Source organism: Patiria miniata, unplaced genomic scaffold (genome assembly GCF_015706575.1).
Source record: "Patiria miniata isolate m_02_andy unplaced genomic scaffold, ASM1570657v1 HiC_scaffold_1, whole genome shotgun sequence".
Taxonomy (NCBI): domain Eukaryota; kingdom Metazoa; phylum Echinodermata; class Asteroidea; order Valvatida; family Asterinidae; genus Patiria; species Patiria miniata.
In genome coordinates, this window is record NW_024037047.1 from 21502267 (window position 1) to 21529349 (window position 27083).

Consider the following 27083-nt stretch of genomic DNA (forward strand, 5'->3'; position numbering starts at 1 on the left):
CGTGTTCTGTGTTAAAGCTATTTTGTTCTAAAGTTACAAAGCTGAAGTTGATTGCCAATTCAAAGGCAAAAATTACATGCTGAAGTTGATTGCCAATTCAAAGGCAAAGATTACTTGCTGAAGTTGATTGCCAATTCAAAGGCAAAGATTACTTGATGAAGTTGATTGCCAATTCTAAGGCAAAGATTACTTGCTGAAGTTGATTGCCAGATCAAAGGCAAAGATTACTTGCTGAAGTTAATTGCCAATTCAAAGGCAAAGATTACTTGCTGAAGTTGATTGCCAATTCAAAGACAAAGATTACTTGCTGAAGTTGATTGCCAATTCAAAGGCAAAAATTAATTGCTTTAGTTGATTGCCAATTCTAAGGCAGAGATTACTTGCTGAAGTTGATTGCGAATTCAAAGGTAAAGATTACTTGCTGAAGTTGATTGCGAATTTAAAGGCAAAGATTACTTGCTGGAGTTGATTGCCAATTCAAAGACAACGATTACTTTCTGAAGCTGATTGTCAATTCTGAGCTAAAGATTACAAAACTGAAGTTGATTGTCAATTTGTAGACAAAGATGACAAAGTTGAAATCAGTTAATGTTTTCAAGGTAAACTCAAGATTTATATCAGGGGATGTGTGGAAACCAAATTTCCAACAAGAATCAAAGTGTGGACAAAATGCAATCCCATTGTGTATCATTGAGTTCATACAAGAACGTACAGGCATGCTTGAGTCTAATGCTGAACATGTGTGTGAATCAGAACCTGTGTACTTGTTTGTTCCTGTGGCAGATGTTGAAAGACATGTGAATCGATGGAAGAAGTGGAGAATCAACAAAAAGACCAAAAAGAGATTGAAACAGCAGAAAGCAGTGCGAAGGTTGAAGGCCAGTGGGCAAACATGCTGCAGTAGATATCAGGTATTGGATTGTGTTGTAGAGTATATCAAAGAGACAAAGAGGGTGTGAAAACCGAACAGAAAGAAAATCAGAAGATGTGAACGAAGACAAGCATTGCACAGGTTGAGGAATGGCAAGGTCATTGAACAGCGTATGAGTAAGGAAGAGAGGAGGAACCATGTGAAAAAAACAAAAGAGTATGCAGAGTCACACAAAAAGAAGTCTGTCTTATGTTATCAAGAAAATGAAAAAAAAGAGCAAAGCCAAAAAAGGAAGTCGATCAAACATAAGAATGAACAGGTCTTGTTGAAGAGAAGTAAATGTTCAGATGGACTAAATGGGAATATAGGAGGGAAACTTCACAAGAGATGTAGTGTTGAGAAGTCAGCAGTTACGGATGTGAATCGTTCTATAAACGAAGTACAAGTCAAGCAATGTTGGTTGTGTGATCAAGTGGCTAGTGAACACGATCAAGTTGTGAAGTGTGATACTTGTAAAATCTACTATCATGTCAATTGTATGGGATTTGCAAACATGCAGTCTGTGCTTGCAAGCAAATCCGTAGCATGGCTGTGTCTAAAATGTGGGAGGTGTACCTACAATGACTCTTTGTTGCATGATCTTGGCATTCCGACAGATGAGAACAAACTTGAGATGCCATCATCATCTGAAGTGTACATGGAGGAAGCAGCTATTGAGTCATGCACTGAATGTGTTTCTAGCACGCACGAGCACATTGAAGTTTCAACTGTACATGGAAATGAAGGTGAGGAACAGGCAGGCAATGACAAAATTGAGCATGTAGATAACATGGACTGCAAACATGCATGTTTAAATACAGGTGAAAGATGTTGCATTGTTCAGCAGACTGGAGGTTATTTTTTACGCAGCAAGAAAAGTAATGCTGAGATTAGTTGTAGTAGTGGAAAGGATAAGAATGAGGAAAATCAAGACAATGTACAAGAGTTACAGAGTCTGCAAGGAAAAGTAGAGATGTTAATGGCAAAAGTAGAAGGAAAGAGCGAGTGTTCATACAGAATGAAAAGAACAGTGTTGAAAAAATTAAGTCCAAAAGAAAAGCTGGAGACAACATGGAAGATTTAGCACAAGATTGTGACAAGAAAAAACTCAGAGCCAAAATACATGTATGTACATGTATTAGTAAACACAGTTGCTCTTGTAAAGACAATCAAAGATTAATGAGACTAAAGAAATCAGATGTATTCAAGGTAGCTTCCATCAAGGTGATCTCAGATTTGCGGAACTGGCTGGAAGACAATGTGTTTGTATGAGCCTGTGTGGAATCCCCTATAGCCGAATTAAGCCGTTTTAGTGCTTATTGACGTTCAAAATTTAGAAATAGGATGACAACTAAAGTGTTACTACTGCAATGTTATTTTTCACAAATTAAGGATTGACTATAAACAAAATAAAAGTGCCCTTTACAAATACAATAAAGTATTTACAATCTAACCTCCTTTAGCATGATGCCAAAAGTCTGAAGATCTGTATGTTGTGTAAAGTGTGGCATGATCGCGTACGGATTCAGATGTGTATGATGTATGCATTTTTCAACCTGCTTGACCTTTGTGTTCGACACATGTTTGCATGTGATATTTGCATGCGAGTGCACGTGATCATGTGGAAGATAACATCAATTACATAACTATGGTGGGGGGGGGGGAGGGGTGTGTATGCCCTACACAGACAGATGTTCACGAGTCCTGAGTATGTTCTGGTACAAAATGGTTGAACAATACATATATGGTTTGTCTTCAGTTCTTTCCCCTCCTTTTCAAAAATGTACATACTCCTGAAGCCCACATCGCCTCCCCCCCCAAGAGTGTGACTGTACATAATGTAGTTAAGTCACTTGAAAAAGGCAAATGTCTTTTGATTCTAGTTGATCATGTGTCTTTTAAAATCTTGAGTAATACACAAATCTGCATTTTGTGCAAGACAAAAGGCAATTTTGTGAAGAATTGTATTGCGGTTGTTACACACTAGTTGTTACCCTAACTGTATGCATACTTCATTTACAAATGTATTTTTTCTTCTTATTTTGTTTTCAGAAATGAAGAGTGTCGTGACACCATCCAAGACATCAAGTTCCTTCTGGTCTGTTTTTGTGCAGTTCGTCCAGTGTGTCTGTCCCATTAACCCTGCCCTGTCATCTCATTGCATTCCTTAGTGTGTTCAGTTCATTCTACATTCACTCCAACATTTCATCTCCTAAATATCATATGAATAAAAGTTGTTACATGTGAGCTGAAGTTGTTATATGTGAGCTGAAGTTGTAATATGTGAGCTGAAGTTGTTATATGTGAGCTGAAGTTGTTATATGTGAGCTGAAGTTGTTATATGTGAGCTGAAGTTGTTTTTTTGTGAGCTAAGCGTGTTCTGTGTTAAAGCTATTTTGTTCTAAAGTTACAAAGCTGAAGTTGATTGCCAATTCAAAGGCAAAAATTACATGCTGAAGTTGATTGCCAATTCAAAGGCAAAGATTACTTGCTGAAGTTGATTGCCAATTCAAAGGCAAAGATTACTTGATGAAGTTGATTGCCAATTCTGAGGCAAAGATTACTTGCTGAAGTTGATTGCCAGATCAAAGGCAAAGATTACTTGCTGAAGTTAATTGCCAATTCTAAGGCAGAGATTACTTGCTGAAGTTGATTGCCAGATCAAAGGCAAAGATTACTTGCTGAAGTTGATTGCGAATTCAAAGGCAAAGATTACTTGCTGAAGTTGATTGCGAATTTAAAGGCAAAGATTACTTGCTGAAGTTGATTGCCAATTCAAAGACAACGATTTTTTTCTGAAGCTGATTGTCAATTCTGAGCTAAAGATTACAAAACTGAAGTTGATTGTCAATTTGTAGCCAAAGATGACAAAGTTGAAATCAGTTAATGTTTTCAAGGTAAACTCAAGATTTATATCAGGGGATGTGTGGAAACCAAATTTCCAACAAGAATCAAAGTGTGGACAAAATGCAATCCCATTGTGTATCATTGAGTTCATACAAGAACGTACAGGCATGCTTGAGTCTAATGCTGAACATGTGTGTGAATCAGAACCTGTGTACTTGTTTGTTCCTGTGGCAGATGTTGAAAGACATGTGAATCGATGGAAGAAGTGGAGAATCAACAAAATGACCAAAAAGAGATTGAAACAGCAGAAAGCAGTGCGAAGGTGGAAGGCCAGTGGGCAAACATGCTGCAGTAGATATAAGGTATTGGATTGTGTTGTAGAGTATATCAAAGAGACAAAGAGGGTGTGAAAACCGAACAGAAAGAAAATCAGAAGATGTGAACGAAGACAAGCATTGCATAGGTTGAGGAATGGCAAGGTCATTGAACAGCGTATGAGTAAGGAAGAGAGGAGGAACCATGTGAAAAAAAACAAAAGAGTATGCAGAGTCACACAAAAAGAAGTCTGTCTTATGTTATCAAGAAAATGAAAAAAAAGAGCAAAGCCAAAACAGGAAGTCGATCAAACATAAGAATGAACAGGTCTTGTTGAAGAGAAGTAAATGTTCAGATGGACTAAATGGGAATATAGGAGGGAAACTTCACAAGAGATGTAGTGTTGAGAAGTCAGCAGTTACGGATGTGAATCGTTCTATAAACGAAGTACAAGTCAAGCAATGTTGGTTGTGTGATCAAGTGGCTAGTGAACACGATCAAGTTGTGAAGTGTGATACTTGTAAAATCTACTATCATGTCAATTGTATGGGATTTGCAAACATGCAGTCTGTGCTTGCAAGCAAATCCGTAGCATGGCTGTGTCTAAAATGTGGGAGGTGTACCTACAATGACTCTTTGTTGCATGATCTTGGCATTCCGACAGATGAGAACAAACTTGAGATGCCATCATCATCTGAAGTGTACATGGAGGAAGCAGCTATTGAGTCATGCACTGAATGTGTTTCTAGCACGCACGAGCACATTGAAGTTTCAACTGTACATGGAAATGAAGGTGAGGAACAGGCAGGCAATGACAAAATTGAGCATGTAGATAACATGGACTGCAAACATGCATGTTTAAATACAGGTGAAAGATGTTGCATTGTTCAGCAGACTGGAGGTTATTTTTTACGCAGCAAGAAAAGTAATGCTGAGATTAGTTGTAGTAGTGGAAAGGATAAGAATGAGGAAAATCAAGACAATGTACAGAGGACAAGAGGTCAGTCTGCAAGGAAAAGTAGAGATGTTAATGGCAAAAGTAGAAGGAAAGAGCGAGTGTTCATACAGAATGAAAAGAACAGTGTTGAAAAAATTAAGTCCAAAAGAAAAGCTGGAGACAACATGGAAGATTTAGCACAAGATTGTGACAAGAAAAAACTCAGAGCCAAAATACATGTATGTACATGTATTAGTAAACACAGTTGCTCTTGTAAAGACAATCAAAGATTAATGAGACTAAAGAAATCAGATGTATTCAAGGTAGCTTCCATCAAGGTGATCTCAGATTTGCGGAACTGGCTGGAAGACAATGTGTTTGTAATGAGCCTGTGTGGAATCCCCTATAGCCGAATTAAGCCGTTTTAGTGCTTATTGACGTTCAAAATTTAGAAATAGGATGACAACTAAAGTGTTACTACTGCAATGTTATTTTTCACAAATTAAGGATTGACTATAAACAAAATAAAAGTGCCCTTTACAAATACAATAAAGTATTTACAATCTAACCTCCTTTAGCATGATGCCAAAAGTCTGAAGATCTGTATGTTGTGTAAAGTGTGGCATGATCGCGTACGGATTCAGATGTGTATGCTGTATGCATTTTTCAACCTGCTTGACCTTTGTGTTCGACACATGTTTGCATGTGATATTTGCATGCGAGTGCACGTGATCATGTGGAAGATAACATCAATTACATAACTATGGTGGGGGGGGGGGAGGGGTGTGTATGCCCTACACAGACAGATGTTCACGAGTCCTGAGTATGTTCTGGTACAAAATGGTTGAACAATACATATATGGTTTGTCTTCAGTTCTTTCCCCTCCTTTTCAAAAATGTACATACTCCTGAAGCCCACATCGCCTCCCCCCCAAGAGTGTGACTGTACATAATGTAGTTAAGTCACTTGAAAAAGGCAAATGTCTTTTGATTCTAGTTGATCATGTGTCTTTTAAAATCTTGAGTATTACACAAATCTGCATGTTGTGCAAGACAAAAGGCAATTTTGTGAAGAATTGTATTGCGGTTGTTACACACTAGTTGTTACCCTAACTGTATGCATACTTCATTTACATTAACATGTATTTTTTCTTCTTATTTTCTTTTCAGAAATAAAGAGTGTCGTGACACTATCCAAGACATCAAGTTCCTTCTGGTCTGTTTTTGTGCAGTTCGTCCAGTGTGTCTGTCCCATTAACCGTGCCCTGTCATCTCATTGCATTCCTTAGTGTGTTCAGTTCATTCTACATTCACTCCAACATTTCATCTCCTAAATATCATATGAATAAAAGTTGTTACATGTGAGCTGAAGTTGTTATATGTGAGCTGAAGTTGTAATATGTGAGCTGAAGTTGTTATATGTGAGCTGAAGTTGTTTTTTGTGAGCTTAACGTGTTCTGTGTTAAAGCTATTTTGTTCTAAAGTTACAAAGCTGAAGTTGATTGCCAATTCAAAGGCAAAAATTACATGCTGAAGTTGATTGCCAATTTAAAGGCAAAGATTACTTGCTGAAGTTGATTGCCAATTCAAAGGCAAAGATTACTTGATGAAGTTGATTGCCAATTCTAAGGCAAAGATTACTTGCTGAAGTTGATTGCCAGATCAAAGGCAAAGATTACTTGCTGAAGTTAATTGCCAATTCAAAGGCAAAGATTACCTGCTGAAGTTAATTGCGAATTCAAAGGCAAAGATTACTTGCTGAAGTTGATTGCCAATTCAAAGACAAAGATTACTTGCTGAAGTTGATTGCCAATTCAAAGGCAAAAATTACTTGCTGAAGTTGATTGCCAATTCAAAGGCAAAGATTACTTGCTGAAGTTGATTGCCAGATCAAAGGCAAAGATTACTTGCTGAAGTTGATTGCGAATTCAAAGGCAAAGATTACTTGCTGAAGTAGATTGCAAATTCAAAGGCAAAGATTACTTGCTGAAGTTGAATGCCAATTCAAAGACAACGATAACTTTCTGAAGCTGATTGTCAATTCTGAGCTAAAGATTACAAAACTGAAGTTGATTGTCAATTTGTAGCCAAAGATGACAAAGTTGAAATCAGTTAATGTTTTCAAGGTAAACTCAAGATTTATATCAGGGGATGTGTGGAAACCAAATTTCCAACAAGAATCAAAGTGTGGACAAAATGTAATCCCATTGTGTATCATTGAGTTCATACAAGAACGTACAGGCATGCTTGGGTCTAATGCTGAACATGTGTGTGAATCAGAACCTGTGTACATGTTTGTTCCTGTGGCAGATGTTGAAAGACATGTGAATCGATGGAAGAAGTGGAGAATCAACAAAATGACCAGAAAGGGATTGAAACAGCAGAAAGCAGGTATTGGATTGTGTTGTAGAGTATATCAAAGAGACAAAGAGGGTGTCAAAACCGAACAGAAAGAAAATCAGAATATGTGAACGAAGACAAGCATTGCATAGGTTGAGGAATGGCAAGGTCATTGAACAGCGTATGAGTAAGGAAGAGAGGAGGAACCATGAGAAAAAACAAAAGAGTATGCAGAGTCACACAAAAAGAAGTCTGTCTTATGTTATCAAGAAAATGAAAAATAAAGAGCAAAGCCAAAAAAGGAAGTCCATCAAACATAAGAATGAACAGGTCTTGTTGGAGGCGGGGTTGATACCTCCCTGTAGGTTGAAGTCGCCGTTATGAAACAATTAAAAATGGGACCAACAAATAATAAATGGAATGCTGAAGTACCTTAACCATGTTTGAATTGCCATAAAATGCTGGACAAATCATCGTGATTTTATAATTTACCGAGGGCATGTCGTCCCCCCCCCTTCACTAGCAGGGAGTTTCTTTGGCCGTCTTAAGACTGTCCTCCGCCCTTTATATCACCTCCCCGTTTCTTAAAAGCTAGATCCGCCAGTGATTTACATCGCTGCTCTCCCCTCCATTTTCGATGTTGATTTTACTCAGGCAGTGACCGGCCAAAATTTGCGAAATTGAACTGGGGGTGGGGGGGGGGGGGAGATGCATCGTTATTAAAGTTTACATGATATGGAAAGTGTTATAAAAGAATAAGTTAATCAGTTCGCCAGCAACATAAACTTTACGAATATACAAGGTGCACAGCTAATTCTTTCGCCTATTGCTTTTATGGTTTCACGAATCCCATAAATTAATCACTGAAAAAATACACACATACATAAATATGTGGATGAGCGTAGAAATTATTATGCACGCAATTTGAACCTAAGAACTCCGGATTACTAGCGCAGAACATTCCACCGAGTGGACTATTATTTTTGAATTTTTTTTTTTTTTAATAAAGGAAAAAAAGGGAAGTAAATGAAATAAGCAGTAGCTGAGAAATAATGAGGGGAAAGGAAAATGTGCAATTGTTTTACATTTATAAATACCGAAGACAGTTTACCCATTCCTATTGGTCAAGAGCTCGTCACTTGGCCGGTTTTGAACGGTTGATAACGACCGGCTGGTTGTTCTCAAACAGTTTTCGAGTGTCATATAATATTTTGACCCCTGTGCAAAACCGTGCCTGAACCATTTTATTGGTTGAACATTTGCAATCCTCTGGTAGGCATGCGAAATACTATCAGTAAGTCAATATTTCTTAGTCCTAAATTCACACTACACCGGCATAGCTGCGTTCTGCACCACATGAAGTTAAATTGTTGAACAAAATCGTTGGAAATTTATAAATTTGATTTGTTTTGACTTGTGGGCCGAAAAGTTTATATTTTTTTTTTACGGAAAGGTATGATTCGGCTCGGGTCAGTATCAGTATCCAGAATCCAACCGGTCTTAAAAATTGTGTTTGCTATTGGTTCTATGTTCATGAACGGGTGCAGGCCAGCTAGACTTGTTCCCTTGCCTTACAATTTTCCGGCAATTTTTTTTATCCATTTCATCTTAAGTGGAGTCAGGGAACCATACTACTTGAAGATTTTAGTTTTTGTGGTTTTCCATCATTTTTGAACACAAAAGTTCAAACATGCCAGTGTAACAATTTTGATCTATTATACTAACCCCCCAAAAAGTTCATTTCTGAAAATTACAGCAAAAGCCAATAATGTACATTCCCTTTAAAACTGGCTAAGCACAAATTTATTTCCTTATTAACATGGTTACAAACTGGTAATAAACTACTATTTGTTTGCCGATCATAAAATATCTATAAAATAATATTCTTTTCAACCGACACATATAACTTCCAAGATAGGATCAGTAAATTCAATAACTAATAAATGATAGGGATTCTTATCTTACCCCCGACCCTGACAAGGATAAACTATTCTACCATTGCCAAGCAGTCAGGACTTTGAGGACGTACCGCAGTTGATTTATGTTAAATCTTACCTGCCATTTCTAACAGCATCAGAACCAAAACTGCTGCTCCGTCCATTCTCAAAGATGCAGGTGAATTCTGAGCACGAATCCGCTAGGATGTTTTTATCACGATTCACACACCAACGGAAACCAAATGCAACTACGTAGCCAGAACACCGGGCAACAGTTGGGAAAGAGCCTCAACTTGAAGCTTGCCGGAAACTGTATGTGATTGGTGCAATAATTGACAGTCCGTATTAAGTCTGTGCGTATATTAATCGGAGACTCACCACACCAAGGCAACCCAATAGACGGCTTTGCATGTAAAGCAATGAAGGACAATCAGGAAAGAGTTTAGACCACAATTCAAACACGTGTCTGAAGTAATGATCGACAATCTGGTAGGCTGATCGTATATATCACCTAGTACACAAACCACCATGCAGCTCCAGCGCCTCAGCAGCGACACAGCCGTAGACCACCGGATAGACTGACGTCATGGCGAGCATAGCGAATCAAATCTAAACACTGGGCAACGTTAGCCACCACTCCATTAGTCACGCTCCAATGGCGAGGCCTGTTTGGTCGTACATATATTTTTTTACGTAATTATGGTGATTATGTGAAAAGCTATCATTAAAAATGCATTAACTCAAGGACAAAGCATGAAAGAAGGTACAACCATTAACTACCTGCTTTCTACCTGGTCTAGCCTACCGATGGTAATTGTAGCGTTGGTGTTAAATAAGGGAATAAATGTGCGCTCCGGAGGTTTTTATCACTCTGTTTAATACTGCTTAGAGTCTGGGTGCTGATAATTACCCGAGCCGGAGGCGAGGGTAATTATCAGCACCCAGAGTCTAAGCGGTATTAAACAGAGTGATAAATAACGACCGAGCACATATTTATTCCCATTCATAAATACCTTTTCGGTAAAAAATATCAAATAATTCGTTCAAAAAATCCCGATTTTGTTCAACAAGTTCTTTTCATGCTTTTTTAAACACCCCTCTAGCAAAATAATGGAGTGTTCAGCTGGCGATTAAGATGTAAACAATCCTTTTATGGAGATTGACGCGCGCGTAGCATGTTCTGCGCGATGTCGCATGCCTACGTGAGGATTGTGAACGTTCAACCAATGAAACGGCAAAAGGCACTGGATTTTTAGGAGACCACATTTTATTGTGACACTGGAAAAGTGTTTAAGACCAGCTAGCCATGTCTTTATCATCCGTTTAAGACCGGCCACGTGACGGGCTCTCGACCAATAGGAATAGCTAAACTGTCTGAGGTATTTATGAACAAGAAATGAATCATACGCCATTAACCCAAGTTTCAATTGTCCAGTTCACTGAAGCGCGACGGCAACTTGAATTATACAAAGCGGCCTTGTACTCGTTTATCACAGTGTACAGATATCCCTTGATGTATCCCGTCTGGTACGGTTCAACAATGGCGATTTCTAGTCAAGAAAAGGATGTAATACCCGTTTGGCAAGATGTATCTCGAGAGCGGGGGGGGGGGGGGGTTGATTGCGTAGGCATATGCATATATTATCGCAACGCGTACGCTCATCAACTGATTCGATGGATGTTGTGATTCAATATGACAAATCAAGAAGAAAGCATACAAGCCGGAATAAATGCATGCTTTCTATACTGGATTTTCACATTTTACAAACAAGACAAAACACAAAGCAAACACACGATTTAAATGTAGGATGAACAGGTATAGGCTTTTCCGGCCAATTTCCGGAAATGTTCATTCACTTTTGAACATCGGTAATTCCTTTTCGTTTGAATTTTAATGTACGTCTTTAATCCCATTTCAATTTAACAAAAGTTCAATCAGTTTCTTTGTCCGTTTATTCGGTTTTGAGAAACAGACGGCCAATAATGTTACCTGTGCATTCATTTACGCAAGCATACCTTTTCTAAATTGATTTCATGTACGGCTAATGTGATTGACGGTAAACGAAAAAGTAACCCCTAATTGTATCTGGTGCCGACGGCATTAAACTTTAAGTAAAATAGAATGGTGAATGTTTGTTATCGTCCTCTAAAAGCGAAAAAGAAGTCTTGTAAACAAATCTGAATGGACATACACGAAAGGTGCTGCTCAATCACTTACTTGATTGAACTGAAATGGAATCAAATGCTCTGGTTGACGCGTGTTCAGAGCAAATCTCAATTTCAGATGAAAACGAATGACCGATTTTCGGAAGTGAATGAACATTTTAGGAAATTGGCCAGGAAAACCTATATTAAACTACAAATATTGTAAAGTAAAATATTGTAAGTATTGTATAAATTATCCTTCATTGAGATGAAGATGGTTATCTCATAGCTTCCATAACAACAGCTCGGCATTATATTAACATTGCACTGAACGTTTAATATTTTGAAAATGGTATGTTCTTTACCGAGCTTCATGCATTATCCATGTCCACAAATACGAACTCTCCACTTTATTTCATATAATGGTATCTGATATACCTGTGCACCAGCAGAAATCGTGTATTGCTCTTATCAAGTTTTGTCAAATCATATATAACTATTTTCCACCATTACAACACAGAAATATTTATATGTACATGTATATAAAAATTGTTTCGAACATATTGTAGAAAAAGTACCTATCTATGCGAAGCTTCACACTGTAGATCGTATCAGATGTAAGGTTATTTTATATTGTGGGCTAATTTTGTTAAATTCACAACAAAATGCCACAATGAATAACACGATTTTTAAACCACAAACAAAATGACGCAAACAGCTACAAATATTAAAATCATCAATTCATTTTCCTAATGTCCGAAAATAAACGTAATATTAGATGTGTTGCTAAATATTTTACAATGTACAAAACTTAAGGAGAGGCAAAGCATGACGTAATTTCAAATTTCAAGTTTACTCTATGTTAACCCATGGGGTTTGTTCCTATTTTGTGAAATAAAACATAACATAACACAACATAACATCTAAAAAGCCGAAATGTTTAACCAAATAATTTTTTTAAGTTGAAAAGTTTTGTCACTTATGTATTATGTTTTACATTGTTATTATAAATATCTAAATCATCACCTCAATACCATAGAGAAGAAAGTGTGTGTGCGTTTGTTTATGGTGTAAACCGTGTTAGAAAACGTGTAAAAAACCAATGAGAGCTTGAGCAAAAAGAAGTTACGAGTTTACAGGTTTTAGGGGCAGTAATAATTGTGGTCATAGCGTTTATTAAGTTTGCGTCTTTGCCATTTTATAACAGTTTAGTTGAAAAGATGCAGGGATCCTTTCCCAATTATTGAAAGGGTGGGATTTCGCCTAGGTGTCGGAAATACATGCATTTGAATATATATTGTACATCTCTTCATTTGTTAATTATTTAACATATTTCCCCATGGTTGATTGTGGTTAAATTTTATGGGAGATAGATGGAGTCCTTATGAGCATATTGCCACCAAAATAGCCTGCTAACTAAATTGTCAGGATCCTTGTCAATTACTGTACTAGTTGGACAATGGTGCAGCGCACGATACTTTTGTTGAGGGTTGGAGTACGGGTGTGGAATGCTAGGGAAAAGCGAAGCTGGAAACAGTGAGCTGGAAAGACCAGCGGTAGTTGCTGCAAAATGTATTACATCAATGTGAATTGATGAAATCACCAAGCTGATCTATGGAACCAATGTATCTCATAGTTCGGTCCATCTGTTGTTTCAAATGATTTAACATCTAACTGCTCGAGCCCGCCGCACATCTTTCCGATTTTGCCGGTTCACCAGATCATCGGGACATCGTACAGACCGTATCTGACCGTGTACCGGGCGACTAAATGAAATCAAGCATGATTGATATTTTTGCACCCAGTGTTGGAGGTCTCGAGGCTGGCCTCAGTATTACATTCTACATACATAGTGCAGTCTGTAGACTAGGGGCTGTTGGCAGTGGCGTAGCCAGGAATTTTTCAGTGGTGGGGGGGGGGGGGTTGGGCGCTGGGGGGCTGGAACATTTCATGGGGGGTCGTCAAGTAGGGGCGTCAATCGCTTGTCAAAAGTGGGGGGTGGGACATACCTTGATCACAACTGATGCATGCGCGAAGCGCAAAGCCCTTACGGCGTGGGGTTCGGGGCCCGCTTAAGGGCCCCGAAAAAAAATGGATTTTAGATGTTCTGTGTGGTGTGATTTGAAGCAATTTCTTACCACTTTAACCAATAATTATCTTAGCACAAAAGATAGTAATTTAAACATAATTTTCGAGGTTTTCTCAGCTAAGGGCATAAGAAAATTGTGTGAACATTGTTTTCGAGCTTGGTGTCATTGAATCAGCTACCAGAATTCTGAGCTATAGGCGTGGGGTTCGGGGCCCGCTTGAGGGCCCCGAAAAATGTTGGATTCTAAATGCTCTGTGGTGCTATCTGAGGCAATTTCTGACCACTTTAACCAATATTTTCTAAGCAAAAGATATATTGTTGTTCATAATAGGGCCCATTGCGTCATGTAGATCAATGATATTTTTTGTTAGAAACTCAAAATCTCAGTGGGGGGGGGGGGGGGGGGGGGCGACTTGGGAGGGGGGACGACAAGGTTTCATGGGGGGGGCGGTCGCCCCCCACGCCCCCCCCCCCCCAGGTGGCTACGCCACTGGCTGTTGGACGTCCTACTCAGCATTAATAATCGAGGCGCCATGTGATTGGCTGTTCAGAATGATCCTCGGATGCGATTTTGTCATAGCCCGCACGTGCAGCACGTGTGTACGTTAATGAACGGGGATTCTTTTGTACACACCCGAAGCTGCACCGAAACTATCCCTTTTTATCTTGTTCGACTTTTTATCTTGTTCGACTTGTTCGAGTATGGCAGGAGGAAACACAATGAAACCTGCCAATTTGGAAGTCAGGCGCTCCAAAAATGAGTGAATTCATATAAAAAGATGATAAAAAGTCCTTAAAACCTTAACCATGTTCTTGTTTGAGTGATTAAGATTTTGTTACGTGTTTTTATAGCTGGTGGTGGCCTCGGCCTCAGTTGGCCTCGGCCTCGCAGGTTGTGGCCAAGGCCTTGGCCTAGGCCTCGGAGGTTTTGGCCAAGGCCGAGGCCACAACTTCCCAGGCCGAGGCCTCAACCTCTGAGGCCGATTCGGTGGAGCAAGCTAGTAAAGAAAAAAATAAAATAAAATATAATAAATATATAATATTTAAATATAAATAAAAACAAGTAAAGGTCGAACGAAATGGAGATTTCCTTTAGTGGATTTTATTTAACAATTAAGCACGAACACAAACACAAAGCAAAACAGTTTTTTAATTACATATACTTAAAGGTTTTCCCCTTCATGAGATCAATGTGGATGTCTCTTAGCTCCTCTTCATGGTTACTCACAACGTGCTATTAATATTTGGGAATTATAAGTATTTTTGTTTCATCCTCGTCATCTACAACAAGTGGCCCTTTGAAATTTAAGGTTTGAAATGTGGGTATTCTGATTAACCTGTTCACCCTTAACAAAAAACATGACAGTAATCCACTTTTGTAAAACGATTGCCAAACACTGTACTATTACATTATACACATACATATACACTTGTATACTCTTGTACATGTATTTATTTTGAATATAGAACAGCAAGAATACTGTCAATAAAATGTTAGTTACGTTAACAATACACTATACACCTAACACCAAACTGTACACCTAAATTATTGTATGATGGTTGATATCGTAATTATATTTTCTTACATTTTCAGCAAAATACCACATTGAATAAGAAAGTTACACACTTAAAGCAAAGGCCACATTTTAACGCCGTTTCAATTAACGCCGACACGAAATCGAATTTGTGACGTCACAGCAAGTGTTCGCGCTGCAAATTCGCAAAAGTTGGGACATATTTTCAACTCGGGCAAATTCGCAGCGAATGTTTCCTGACGCCCTATGTGCTTCCCTATCGCAATCGCGTAAATAATAAAACGGCCTTTACTCAAAAAGTCATTATCCCCCTAGGAAAAAATTAAATTACCAAAATTTAACTATTCAACATTGTACCGTAATTTAGTTTATATCTAGAGTGAAAGTGCATTTACAAAAAAACAGACCAGAATAAATGTACAACAGATACACATTGCCGATGTTTTTACCACGATCCAGGCCTTCGTCGTTGTTGTGTTTCGTGAGTTTATTTTCCAATTAGATACATGAATGCCTTTTGAATTTCGGATATATTTTTTATCTTCCAAGGGAGATAAAAGAGGCGATAATAGGTTTATCAGTTTTAATATAGGTTTTTCCGGACAATTTCGGTAAATATGTACAAGAATTTGTAAAAGAAGCTTTCGTTTTCGTGCGAAATAGAATGAACGATCCAAATCCCTGTTTCAATATAACGCGCAATAACGCGCAGTGTTATTTAACGCATGCCTGGTCGAGCATTGGAATTGATTGATGTGTTCACAAAAGTAGCATATGAGGAATAATTGAATGAATGATTGAATTTTTGAATATTCATGATGATTGATCTAAACCAAGTGGTGCAGTCTTTCAAAACATACCAACTATTGTAATAATAAAAAAACCTAAGTAGAAGACAATCGTTCTTTCTTTTTTTTTTTTGCTCAGCATTTGCCACAATCGCATCATATAATCAAGCAATCGATTTGATAAAATTAGAGAGTAATACAGAAACACATTAAAATCAATTCAGACAAAGAAACAACAAAAAAGTTCCCCGATCCCATGTAACATGACACGTGATGTTTCCCTTTACCGTCCCAATAATATGCCTACAAGATTATTTTGATTGATTTTATTTTGGTGAGATTTATATCTTTTTAACATTTCATTTGCCTATTTCAAATAGGCCTTTGTGTACATAAGAACAAACGCATTAATGATCAATCAAAGCCCGATCATGATTTGTATAGGCTGTAAACTGTATTTAAATTGAATGCATACTTTGCGAATTTAAATAATGACAAATGAAAAAGACTGTACAATTCAGCCCGTGTCACAATAACGAATCGATTTTCTGTGAATTGGATTGCACATTCGTAATAAACGGCAACGCATCCGTCGTACCGAAAACCTAATTACGTATTTGTAATCCTTTAAATGAAACGTTATGCACATTCATTTATTTGAATGATGCAAAATGAAATCGAATGGTAGTTATTGCGAAAATGAAACCCGGATATACGTTGTTCTCAAAATCAGCGCCAAATGGAATTTATGTTTTACACATTCAAATGTACATTTTCCAAAATTTTCCAAAATATTCAGTATGTTCTTGCTTTCTGATAAGATATTCCTGCTACTAAATGTAGTATCTTATAGTGATATTCAATAGTACCTCCATATGACCTTTTTTGTATCAAACGACATTTTGTCAGTGCTGTCGAACAGAATCACCTGAATGTTTCAGCTTAATTAATCACGGCGACATCCAAGCAGCTCCAATCGCAGAGAACACAAAGTCTGCCACTTAGTAGGCTTAATGCGCACTACCGTCGCTACCACACTCTGATAAAACAGGTTAGTGACCGGTGTGTTGCCATCAGTGTTGCCGATGAACACCTGATACGAACAAGTTTACGTTCATTACATTTACGAACAGGATGAGTCAAAAAAGTGGAACCCAAACCCAAAAATATATATTTTTATTTGAAAAATCTACGTAAAAAAGCAATTTATTTTGTGCTCTGATTGTTTGGACAACAACGAAAATGACACAGAACACTTGTTTCAACAACTGTCAACAACTGTAGTACACAATATCTTTATGAACAACCCTGCTTAGGCAAATGGGATTTATACAATCAATTTGTTTTTGAAAAGACTGGGCTTCAAAAGGCTTTAATTGAATTTTTTTTAGACGAAAGAACTCTACGAGTACTTGTGTTTAAATGGCGATATTGTTTGAACGGATTGAGCAATTTAAGTATTTGTTTTCATCTAAAAGTAGTTTATGAAATTAGCTTTCCAGTCATTATTATTGTTGGTGCTACATATGTTTTTTAAATATGAAATACATTTTGTGAGGTTTTGGTTCTGCTTTTTCATTTACAGAATGTCTTTCCATAAACAGAAAAAAACAACATTACATATAGTGCGTGCTCTGAGAATCTGTAATTTACGTTAAATTTATGAAATGAGTTTATTAGGCTCCTTGTTATTCTATTTCAACTGGCATAAAAAGGTTTTGTTGTTGATAAAAGTTATTTCGTATTTGGACAAGAGCCTCATGTTTATCCTACTGGAAGAGGATGTATCAGACTAATTTGCTTCTGCTTGTTGGTTATAATGAGGCACAATTTTAGAATAGCTCTGTACTATCAAGTTATTTTGAAATGCCCTGCTGGACTGTTATAAATGACAGTTTAAAGCATCCTGTAAAATCGTGGCACCTCGTATACTGTCATTTTCAAGAAAAGTGGTATTTTTGTATCAATTTTCAACGCTGGTCGGCCGACGTGCGTCAGAATTTTTTGTTTGTTCAAATACTGGCCCCAATTGACCATATTTAGTAAGTTCGCATTTGTTTGCAATCGATTACACACCTATCAACAGGTACAAGCAAGCTAGACTGGTTTCCTGATCTTACAATTCCCTAACGTCTATAAACTGCTCCGTTCTATCTTATATGGAGTCAGGGAACCAGACAACAGCAAAAAGATTGTTTTCTTGCATCTACGAGCCCAAAACGTAAAAAAATGTCAGTGTAACAATATTTGCTATGTATTACCAACCCCCCCAAAATCCATCCATTTCTGAAAATTACAGCAAAAGCAAATGATGTATATTCCCTTTGAGATTGATATTTACCTTGATGTTTCCGTGTCCATCTTCCACGTGATCATAGTAAGTTGAGGGATGCTTCTGATATGACACCTTGTACTGCGTCACAAACTGACTACTGTAGCCTTGTGTGATGACACCTGTCACCACTGCACTCCCAACGAGGTCCACCTCGATCCAGGGATTGGCATCGTCACTGTACACAGAGTGAAGAGAAGTACAATGAATGAAGTAACAATACTCTACAAATCCGCTTGCGAGAATGTATTTAAAAATCGGGTTGCGGTCAGGAATATGTTTTCCCGTATTAAAAAGAAGAAGAAAAGAAAAGCCAAAAGAGAAAAAAACACCATTCATTGGCGATATTATATGTCCATTAATTAAACCCATTTTATTGGGGGTGGGGGATATAAAATAATAGAGAGTGCATAACAGCATGAGGATAGAGTGTGACATGTGGTATTTCCCTTTAATACTTACCTATAGGGTATCCATCTTTTGTTATTATTGAGGCGTGCCTTACTGGCTGGGCAACAATTAGTGTAGTATTGACTGGACGCCTTGATGCAACCGTCAGGGATCGTCCTGTCTTCCATGCCCAAGGCGTGACTCACGCACTCTGTTGGTAACAAGCAAGGGAAAAATAAAGAAAACAAATTTACTAATATAAATACTAAAATATACCAATTTTAAAATTATTTGATGATGGGCTTTGATTTGGAATAAAATGTACAATCCCGAAGACACTTTTCTTTTATAAATCTTAATAATAGTAGGATATTGCAAATATGTATTTTTAAAAATACATATCTGGCGCTGAATAAAACACATTTCCAACTTGTAAAGCCCGGTTCATACTCGATGCAAAAGCGAAGCGAACGCAAATGTATGACGTCATAGCAAGTATTCGAGCTGCGAATTTCTAAAAGTTGAACATATTTCAACTCGGGCGAATTTTGCAGCGAATGTTTCACGACGTCAAATTTGCTTCGTATTTGCATTCGTGTGGAGTATGAACCAGGCTTAAGTGATATCCTACAGGGAGTGTGCTATGACTTTGTGCGTACGGTACGTACGCGTACGCGTACGCGTGCGTACCCATTTCACACGTACTACGCAGCGAACTTGCAGACTATCAGCTGTTAGAGCACGTGACATGCGTGTGAGTTGACGTCGTGTCTGGCATGATTGTTGTGTTTACTGCTGTTTTTGCGTGATTTTTACATCAAAATCAAAAATATCCAAGACATATAGGTATAACAAAAAAATTGTTATCTGGCCTGGTGTGATGTGGGACATCACGTTTTGAACACCCTTCGGGCGCATAGCACCCTAGGTTTCGCCTCGGGTGCTTTGCGCCCTCGGGTGATCAAAACGTCATATCCCACATCGTACCAGTCAACAATTGTTAATAGTTGTCCCATCCTCCATACCTAGGCATTGCGGACTGGAACACTCTGTTGGTAATATACGAGTAAACAAAGTAAACTGTTACTGATATTGAAACTCATAGATACTGATATCGTTGGAAAGCTAATTCGATCCCAAACTTTTTGGGGGGTGGGGGGATAGAATGCAGAATCTTTTAAACCTCAATGATAGAAAAGTATTGCAAACAATTATAAAACAAAAATATTTCTTAATTTGGGAGAAACTTTTTGGAATATAACAATGCACCGATGTATTTTTCTGGGAAGGTTAATCACATTTTCTAACCTTATTACCTTATATTCTGGAGAGTTACTCCTTACAACCTGATATTGTTAATTCGTGGGAGTTTGCTGCCTTTTTAAAGGGGGAAACAACTCATAAAACAACGTTTATAAGAAAAAAACTGATCAATTTCAACCATATCGTTTCTAGAGGATGCGCTTTATAAACAGTGCGCCCTCCAGAGGGGGAAAAAACAGATTGCATCTTGCAAATTTGCCAAAGTAGCAAATGTTGAAAGTCCTTTGCAGCCGTCGATAAACCTTGTTAATTTTTTTTAATGAAATGTCCAATCCCAATGCAATATAAATTTGTGATATAAATCCATATGCATATGTTGTACCTACGGCATGAGAGATCGCAAGACGGCTTACCAGCTGGGGTAGGTTCCCTCTTTCCCGGGCAACGCTTCCGTATCTCTTGCATGACTTGCTTCATCCAGTCATCCGGATTATCAGGATCAGGTTCCGGAGGGGGACCGGAGTAGCACACCCTCTGTTCGCTGTCCACACCAGCCAAGAGAACTTTGGAATAAATTAAATATAAATACAAATGAAACCAACAGTTCCCAGTGGCTAATAAATATAGAAAAGGTATATTTCGCAACTAAGGATACTTTTGTGGAAACACTCTTTGTTTCAGGTATACTGCATATCACGGGAGGCGATCTCGGTGGAGTGTGTCGGTGGGGTGGTATGGGGGACAATTTGGCAGGGGGATGCCAATGACGACGTCAACCAATCCCAGGGCGTATACATTTTAACGTAATGCAACTAAATTTGCGCTGTGTCTTTCCCAAACGAGAGGGCGCTGTGATGACTGGCATATAGCATTTAAATCGACCTCTCCAATCTCGTTCAAATAAACTGATTACAGAGCAGGATTCGCTGTTTTGGCGTTACCATCCGCACTTCGGACCACATAGGTATTATTGGGCCAGAGGATGGAATATAATGAGGTCGAATCGACACAGAAACTCTTCAAAAACTGGTACATCATAATCTGATTCTGCCAGCACTGGCAATCACAACACAACGTCTTCAAGAACCAGTGGTGCAGAGTCCACACTACAAAAGAGTTATGTATTAAACCCTAAGCAAAGGAACAACACCGAGCAGTCCCTCAGACCCGTCGTCACGGATGTCTGATCACAAAGACAACAGCGGCCCGCTATATGACGAACAAGAACACAGGGAACGGATTTCAAAGGTAATCACCAAAGACCTTACTCTTCTCCACTCTATCATCGTGCCAATTGCTACACTTGTGTCTGATAAGATCATCAGCACAAGTTATACCCACTTAATTGGGAATCGGCAATCAGTCTGGTGAAGAACAAACATTTCGTAACGTCCATTGCCTCCTCTGTGAAGTATGCAATTGCTTAGGAATTGTACAAGGCCACTGCTATGGACAACACCAAACAGAGCGAAGAGCTAGCTGCACTTGTACAGAAGTTCAAGGACATGTCCAACCTCAACAGAATTCTAATTGAAGACTTGGACGTAGGAACTGCCTCTTGCTTCATGGTATTAAAGTGTCGTTGGATGAGAACACGGATAAACTTGTCATACAAACCAGCAATGGCAAACTTTATCTTGGCCTGCAAACAGCTGACATTGACCGATCACATAGCCTTGGACAACCAAGAAAACGTACTGACAAGAAGCCACGGCCGTTAAAAATCAAGTTTATAGGCTATGGCTCCAGTTCCACCGTCTTCAAGATCAAACGTCTCCTCAAAGGGTCCGGGATTGTCATAACGGAATAAGCTTCGGAAGCTTAAAAGGCAACATCATCTGTGGAGGCAGCATGGTTAATTGATGGAAGGATTATCCTTCTGCGGAATAACAAGAAGACGTTGATCTCCTCACTGAAGGAACTGGATAGACTCACATCCTCGTTGACCTTTTTTCCTTGTTTTTGATACCAACTCACTCTGAGCATTTTGTTATATTGATGTCACACTGTGACTTCAGTTCTCACCCTGTAGTAAATTAATCAATGTTTCTGTAATAACGAGATCACTGTATGACTTGTGATCCTCAAGTATTTTGTTTCTATTTTGTGTTCACATTTAATGTTCCCTTGTTGTCTTATTAATGTCAAATGTGTTTATTAATGACGATAATTTCATAGATAATGAAAGTGCGTATTATGAAAGTAGTGAGTTTAATCTACTTGATCTTAATTCTGACTGGCAGTTTTCTGTGTTTTACATGAATTGCAGCAGTCTCTGTGGGCACTACCATGACATACAACATTGCTGTTGCACTCTCAACCATATGTGTCTGCATACATTTTTCTTTAAAGAACAACAATCTCTACAGGGTGGGCCAAAAAAGCGAAACCCAATGTAGGGACTATTGTTTTAGTAAAGTTCTGCATGTTGCAATTTTAAAATCTAGGATATGAAAGCCCAATTCAAAAGCTTTGTTTTAATACAAGAATCATTTAAATCGCTCAGAATTTTAAACACGACCACCGTTTTAAGTTCTGTCCACAGATCGCAAAAAAAGTGTGCGTTCTTTCAGCAAAGCAGTAACAATTCACACACATCCTTATGTGGCCAGAACTATAAAACGGTTGTTGTGTTTAAAGCTATAGTCCATCATTTGTAATTTGTGCATTTTGTTCGTTTGAAGCAACAAAAGAGTTCAAAATCTAATGAAGGATACTGAACAACTAACCTGATGAAGTTTCAGCTAAGTTTTAGCTGTACATTCCGAGAAAAACAGCATTCTAAGATCTCAATTTCAAATCAAAAGTAACTGAATCGTGTTTTGAATTGTTTTGAATTGCAGCTTTACGCGATGTAGCGCACTGATCCGACGAATTATAACAACCGCGCGCGCGTGTGCGTCGTTCCAATACTTGTGCGCGCTGCGCTGAATAACAAACGAACTACTAATTTAAATTTTCCTACGGTACTTCTTAAGAATCACCGTTGGAAATGCCTTCTTTCGTTGATTACTTCAAAATGACAGCTTCCCAGAAAGAATAATTTCACAGGGACTTTAGTTCCCTCACTATCTTTCAACCAAGTTTGTTTTTCAACAATAATTACGCCAGTTACTTTTCAGGTGGCTGCAAATGATAGACTATAGCTTTAAGATTCCGTAACTCAAAAAGTACATAAATGATTTGAATGATTTTTGTACTAAAACAAACCTTTTGAATGAGTCTTTTACATCCTAGATTTTCGAAAGTTCTTGCAAGCAAAACTGCAAATATATGTAATATTACTTTTTCTACAGGATTTTGTTCAATTCAATTTTTGACAAAATGTAAAAGAAATGATGAATTTGCCTTGAAAATAGGTATGACGCCTTCTAGCGAACTACCAAAGATTGTTTGTTTGGATAAATATTAAACCACCCCCAAAAAAGAAAAAAAAAATATGTACCTCATCATAAATGTTGAAATGCCTTAATTTATCAAAACTGGGTAAGCATGTAGTAAAGCTCCCTTGAGGTCACCGTAGCAGATCAAAATGAAGTCATTATTATTTCAGATCATTCGCCGACGTGGTAACGACGTTATGCCGCCGAGGTCACGCGTTGCCCTGGTAATGTGACTAAACATGTCTACACCAACCTGGCCTTACGTGGCAATTCGCACGGTGTACACACTTTCATCAATTTTTCATCCGTTGGAAAATAAAAAAAACGAGACCGGTCACGTTCTGAGTGATAACTACAGTCAGCTACGAGCACTGTCCATTTTTCCAGGCTAATGTTTTCTAAATGTCTGAGATAATTCACATGACCATTTAATACATTTGAGCAATATTGGCTAAACCATGACTGTCCATTCGTTACCGATTAGCCATAAAGAAGAAGAAAATAACAAGATTACGATGCCAAAACTAAAATCATTAACAAAAGATCTGCCAGTAATTTATATCGATGCTCCCCCCTCCATATTCGATGTTAATTTTACACAGGCAGCGGCCGGCCAAAATTTGCAATATTGAACTTGTGGGGAGGGTAAAAGATGCATCGTTATTAAAATGTACATGATATAGTATACAAATATTGAATGCTTCGAGTGGTGTAGTAAAACTAGCCTCCCGAGGTGATCCATGGGCATTCTATTTTCCCTCGGCTTCACCACGAGATAAAGCATTCAATATTTGTTTTATAACACTTCCCCCACAGATTCTGCTTGGTTTTAGTATTTTAAATTATTTAAATCTGAACACAGTTGAAATAAACATCAATTTCAATACAAATTGGTGAAAAATGTATTTCTCTCTTCCAAACTACCCCTTCGCGAAATGTTGGAACCCAACTCTGTGGCGCGCTCTCTTTGGAACAAAACGCGCTACGCGCAACGCGCACACCAGCATGCATTTGCACACAAATACCGCGCCGTGGAAATAGTACTTTGGTTGCTAATGGTATAGTACTTTGGTTGCTACAGGTATAGTACTTTTGGCCGTGCACAGAAAGATAGCAAAAATAGAAAGTATCTGTGACTCACTCTCGACCAATCAAGACACAGAATCTGTGGGTAAGGTGTTATAATAAGTGTTATAAAAGAATAAGTTGATCAGTTTGCCAGCAATATAAATACTATCAGTGAGTTGGTATTTATTGGTCCTAAATTCACAGTACACCGGCACAGCTGCGTTCTGCGCCACTTCACGCAGTATGCCTGACGCACGCGTAAATCTTTAGATGGGGAGGTTTTTTTTACGAGAGGGTCATACCATAGGCTTGCAAGAGGGGTGTTTCGAAAAACATGAATTAAAATTGGTGAACAAAATCGTTGAAATTTTTTTAATTTGATTAGTTTTGACTTGTGGGCCGAAACGTTTTGATTTTGTATTTGTTTACAGAAAAGGTATGATTCGGCTCGGGTCAGTTTCAGCATTGGTGATATGTGATTAAACACAGTGTTTAAAACCAGCTAAGCACAAATTTATTTCCTTATTTACATGGTTACAAACTGGTAATAAACTACTATTTTTTTGCCGATCATAAAATATCCAAAAAATAATATTCGTTTCAAACCGACAAATACAACTTCCAAGATAGGATCAGTAAATTGCATAGCGAAAGACTACTGCTACTTTGGTTGTATGATGTTGGGAAATAGATGATAGAGGATAAACTATTCTACCATTGCCAAGCAGTCAGGAGTTTGAGGACGTACCCCAGTTGATTTATATTCAATCTTACCTGCCATTTCTAACAGCATCAGAACAAAAACTGCTGCTCCGTCCATTTTCCAAGATGCAGGTGAATTCTGTGCACGAATCTGCTAAGATGTTTTTATCACGATTCACACACCAACGGAAACCAAATGCAACTACGTAGACAGAACACCGGGCAACAGTTGGGAAAGAGCCTCAACTTGAAGCTTACCCGAAACTTTATGTGATTGGTGCAATAATTGACAGTCCGTATTAAGTCTGCGTGTATATTGATCGGAGATTAATATACAAGCAAGCAACAAGCAACCTAATAGACGGCTTCGCATGAAAAGCACTGAAGGACAATCAGAAAAGAGTTTAGACCACAATTCAAACCCGTGTCTGAAGCAATGATCGACAATCTGGTAGGCTGATCGTATAAATCACCTAGTACACAAACCACCATGCAGCTCCAGTGCCTCAGCAGCGACAAAGACGTAGACCACGGAATAGGCTGACGCCATGGCGAGCCTAGCGAATCAAATCTAAACACTGGGCAAAGTTATCCACCGTTCCATTAGTAACGCTCCATTGGCGAGGCCTGCTTGGTCGTACATATATATTTTTACGTAATTGATAGGGTGATTATGTGAACAGCTATCATTAATAATGCAATAACTCAAGGACAAAGCATGAAAGAAGGTACAACCAGTAACTGCCTGCTTTCTACTTGGTCTAGCGTACCGATAGTAAATGTAGCTTCGGTGTTAAATAATGGATTAAACATATTCCATTAACCTTAAGGCCCTGCCACACTGTCTGCGATCTTATATTCGCTCTCACTGCGTCCTTGAAAAATAGCTGGGGCTCAACAACAACTATTAGATCGCAGCGACAATTGCATAGGTCGCCAGATGGGCGCCAGGGGGTCTTAATGGTCTCCGATGAGCGCCAATGTCTTTGAACATGCTCAAAACAATCGCAACACCTCTGCGCTGTGGCAAGGGCGCCGTAATGACGCCACTCGGGCGCTGTGCGAGCGTGAATCGTGCGACTTTGAAGTGGCATTGAGGCAGCCTAGGCTTGTAGAATAATTGTAGAATAATTTTGAAACTAGGCTGTGTATTGACCGTTTTGTCTTGGTATTTATGCAGCGCAAGTGACGTCACATGAGCGTATTTTGGTCGAATAGAGAGCGCGACGCGAGCTACTAGGACGTATCAACAGCGAGAAGAGCGTAGTGTGAGCACAGTGACAGCGCAGCGGCAGCGACTAGATCGAGTAATTGAGCTTGACAGGGGTGCATAGAGAGCGAGTTAAACGCATCGTAAGCGCGGAAAGAGCACAGTATGAGCGTAGCTTGAGCTTCTTTGAGACAAAAAGTTGTAATTTTCTTGCGTCCTCGCTGCGATTGTTAAATTTATGAAATATTTTTGGTCGCCGTAAGGTCTCCCATGAGATCGCATATAATGTGACAGGCCCTTAAGGTTAAATTGGCTAGTTCACTGAAGCGCGACGGCAACTTGAAATATACAAAGCGGCCTTGTACTCATTTATCACAGTGTACAGGTAACCCTTGATGTAGCCCGTCTGGTACGTTTCAACAATGGCGATTTCTAGTCAAGAAAAGGATGTAATACCGGTTTGGCAAGATGTATCTCGAGAGCGGGGGGGGGGGGTTGATTGCATAGGCATATCTTTTCTCAACGCGTACGTTCATCAGCTGATTCGATGGAAGTTGTGATTCAATATGACAAATCAAGAAGAACACGTACAAGCCGGATTAAATGCATGCTTTTATACTGGATGTTCATACTCCACAAGCAAGAAAAAAAAAACACAAAGCAAAAACACGATTTAAATGTAGGATAAATTGGAATAGGTTTTCCTATACCAATATTAAAATCATTAATTCATCTTCCTTATGTCGTCCGAAAAAAACCGTACTATTTAATGTGTTGCTAAATATATTTAACAATTTAAAAAACGTTAGGAGAGGCAAAGCATGACGTAATTTCAAAGGTTACTCTATGTAAACCCATGTTGTTTGCTCCTATTTTGTGCAATAAAACATAA

The 27083-nt window shown here is 38.5% G+C and overlaps 1 protein-coding gene across 1 annotated transcript; it reads right to left on the minus strand.

Moving 5' to 3' along the window:
• Positions 1–14432: 14432 nt before the first annotated feature.
• LOC119731693 (lactadherin-like) lies at positions 14433–25531 on the minus strand. The gene is made up of 6 exons (XM_038204911.1): positions 25468–25531; positions 20242–20391; positions 18638–18776; positions 18185–18353; positions 16798–16936; positions 14433–14518 (listed from the first exon to the last, which is right to left on the minus strand). Exons 1-6 carry the CDS (start codon positions 25529–25531, stop codon positions 14433–14435), a joined length of 747 nt encoding a protein of 248 aa, XP_038060839.1.
• Positions 25532–27083: the final 1552 nt, after the last annotated feature.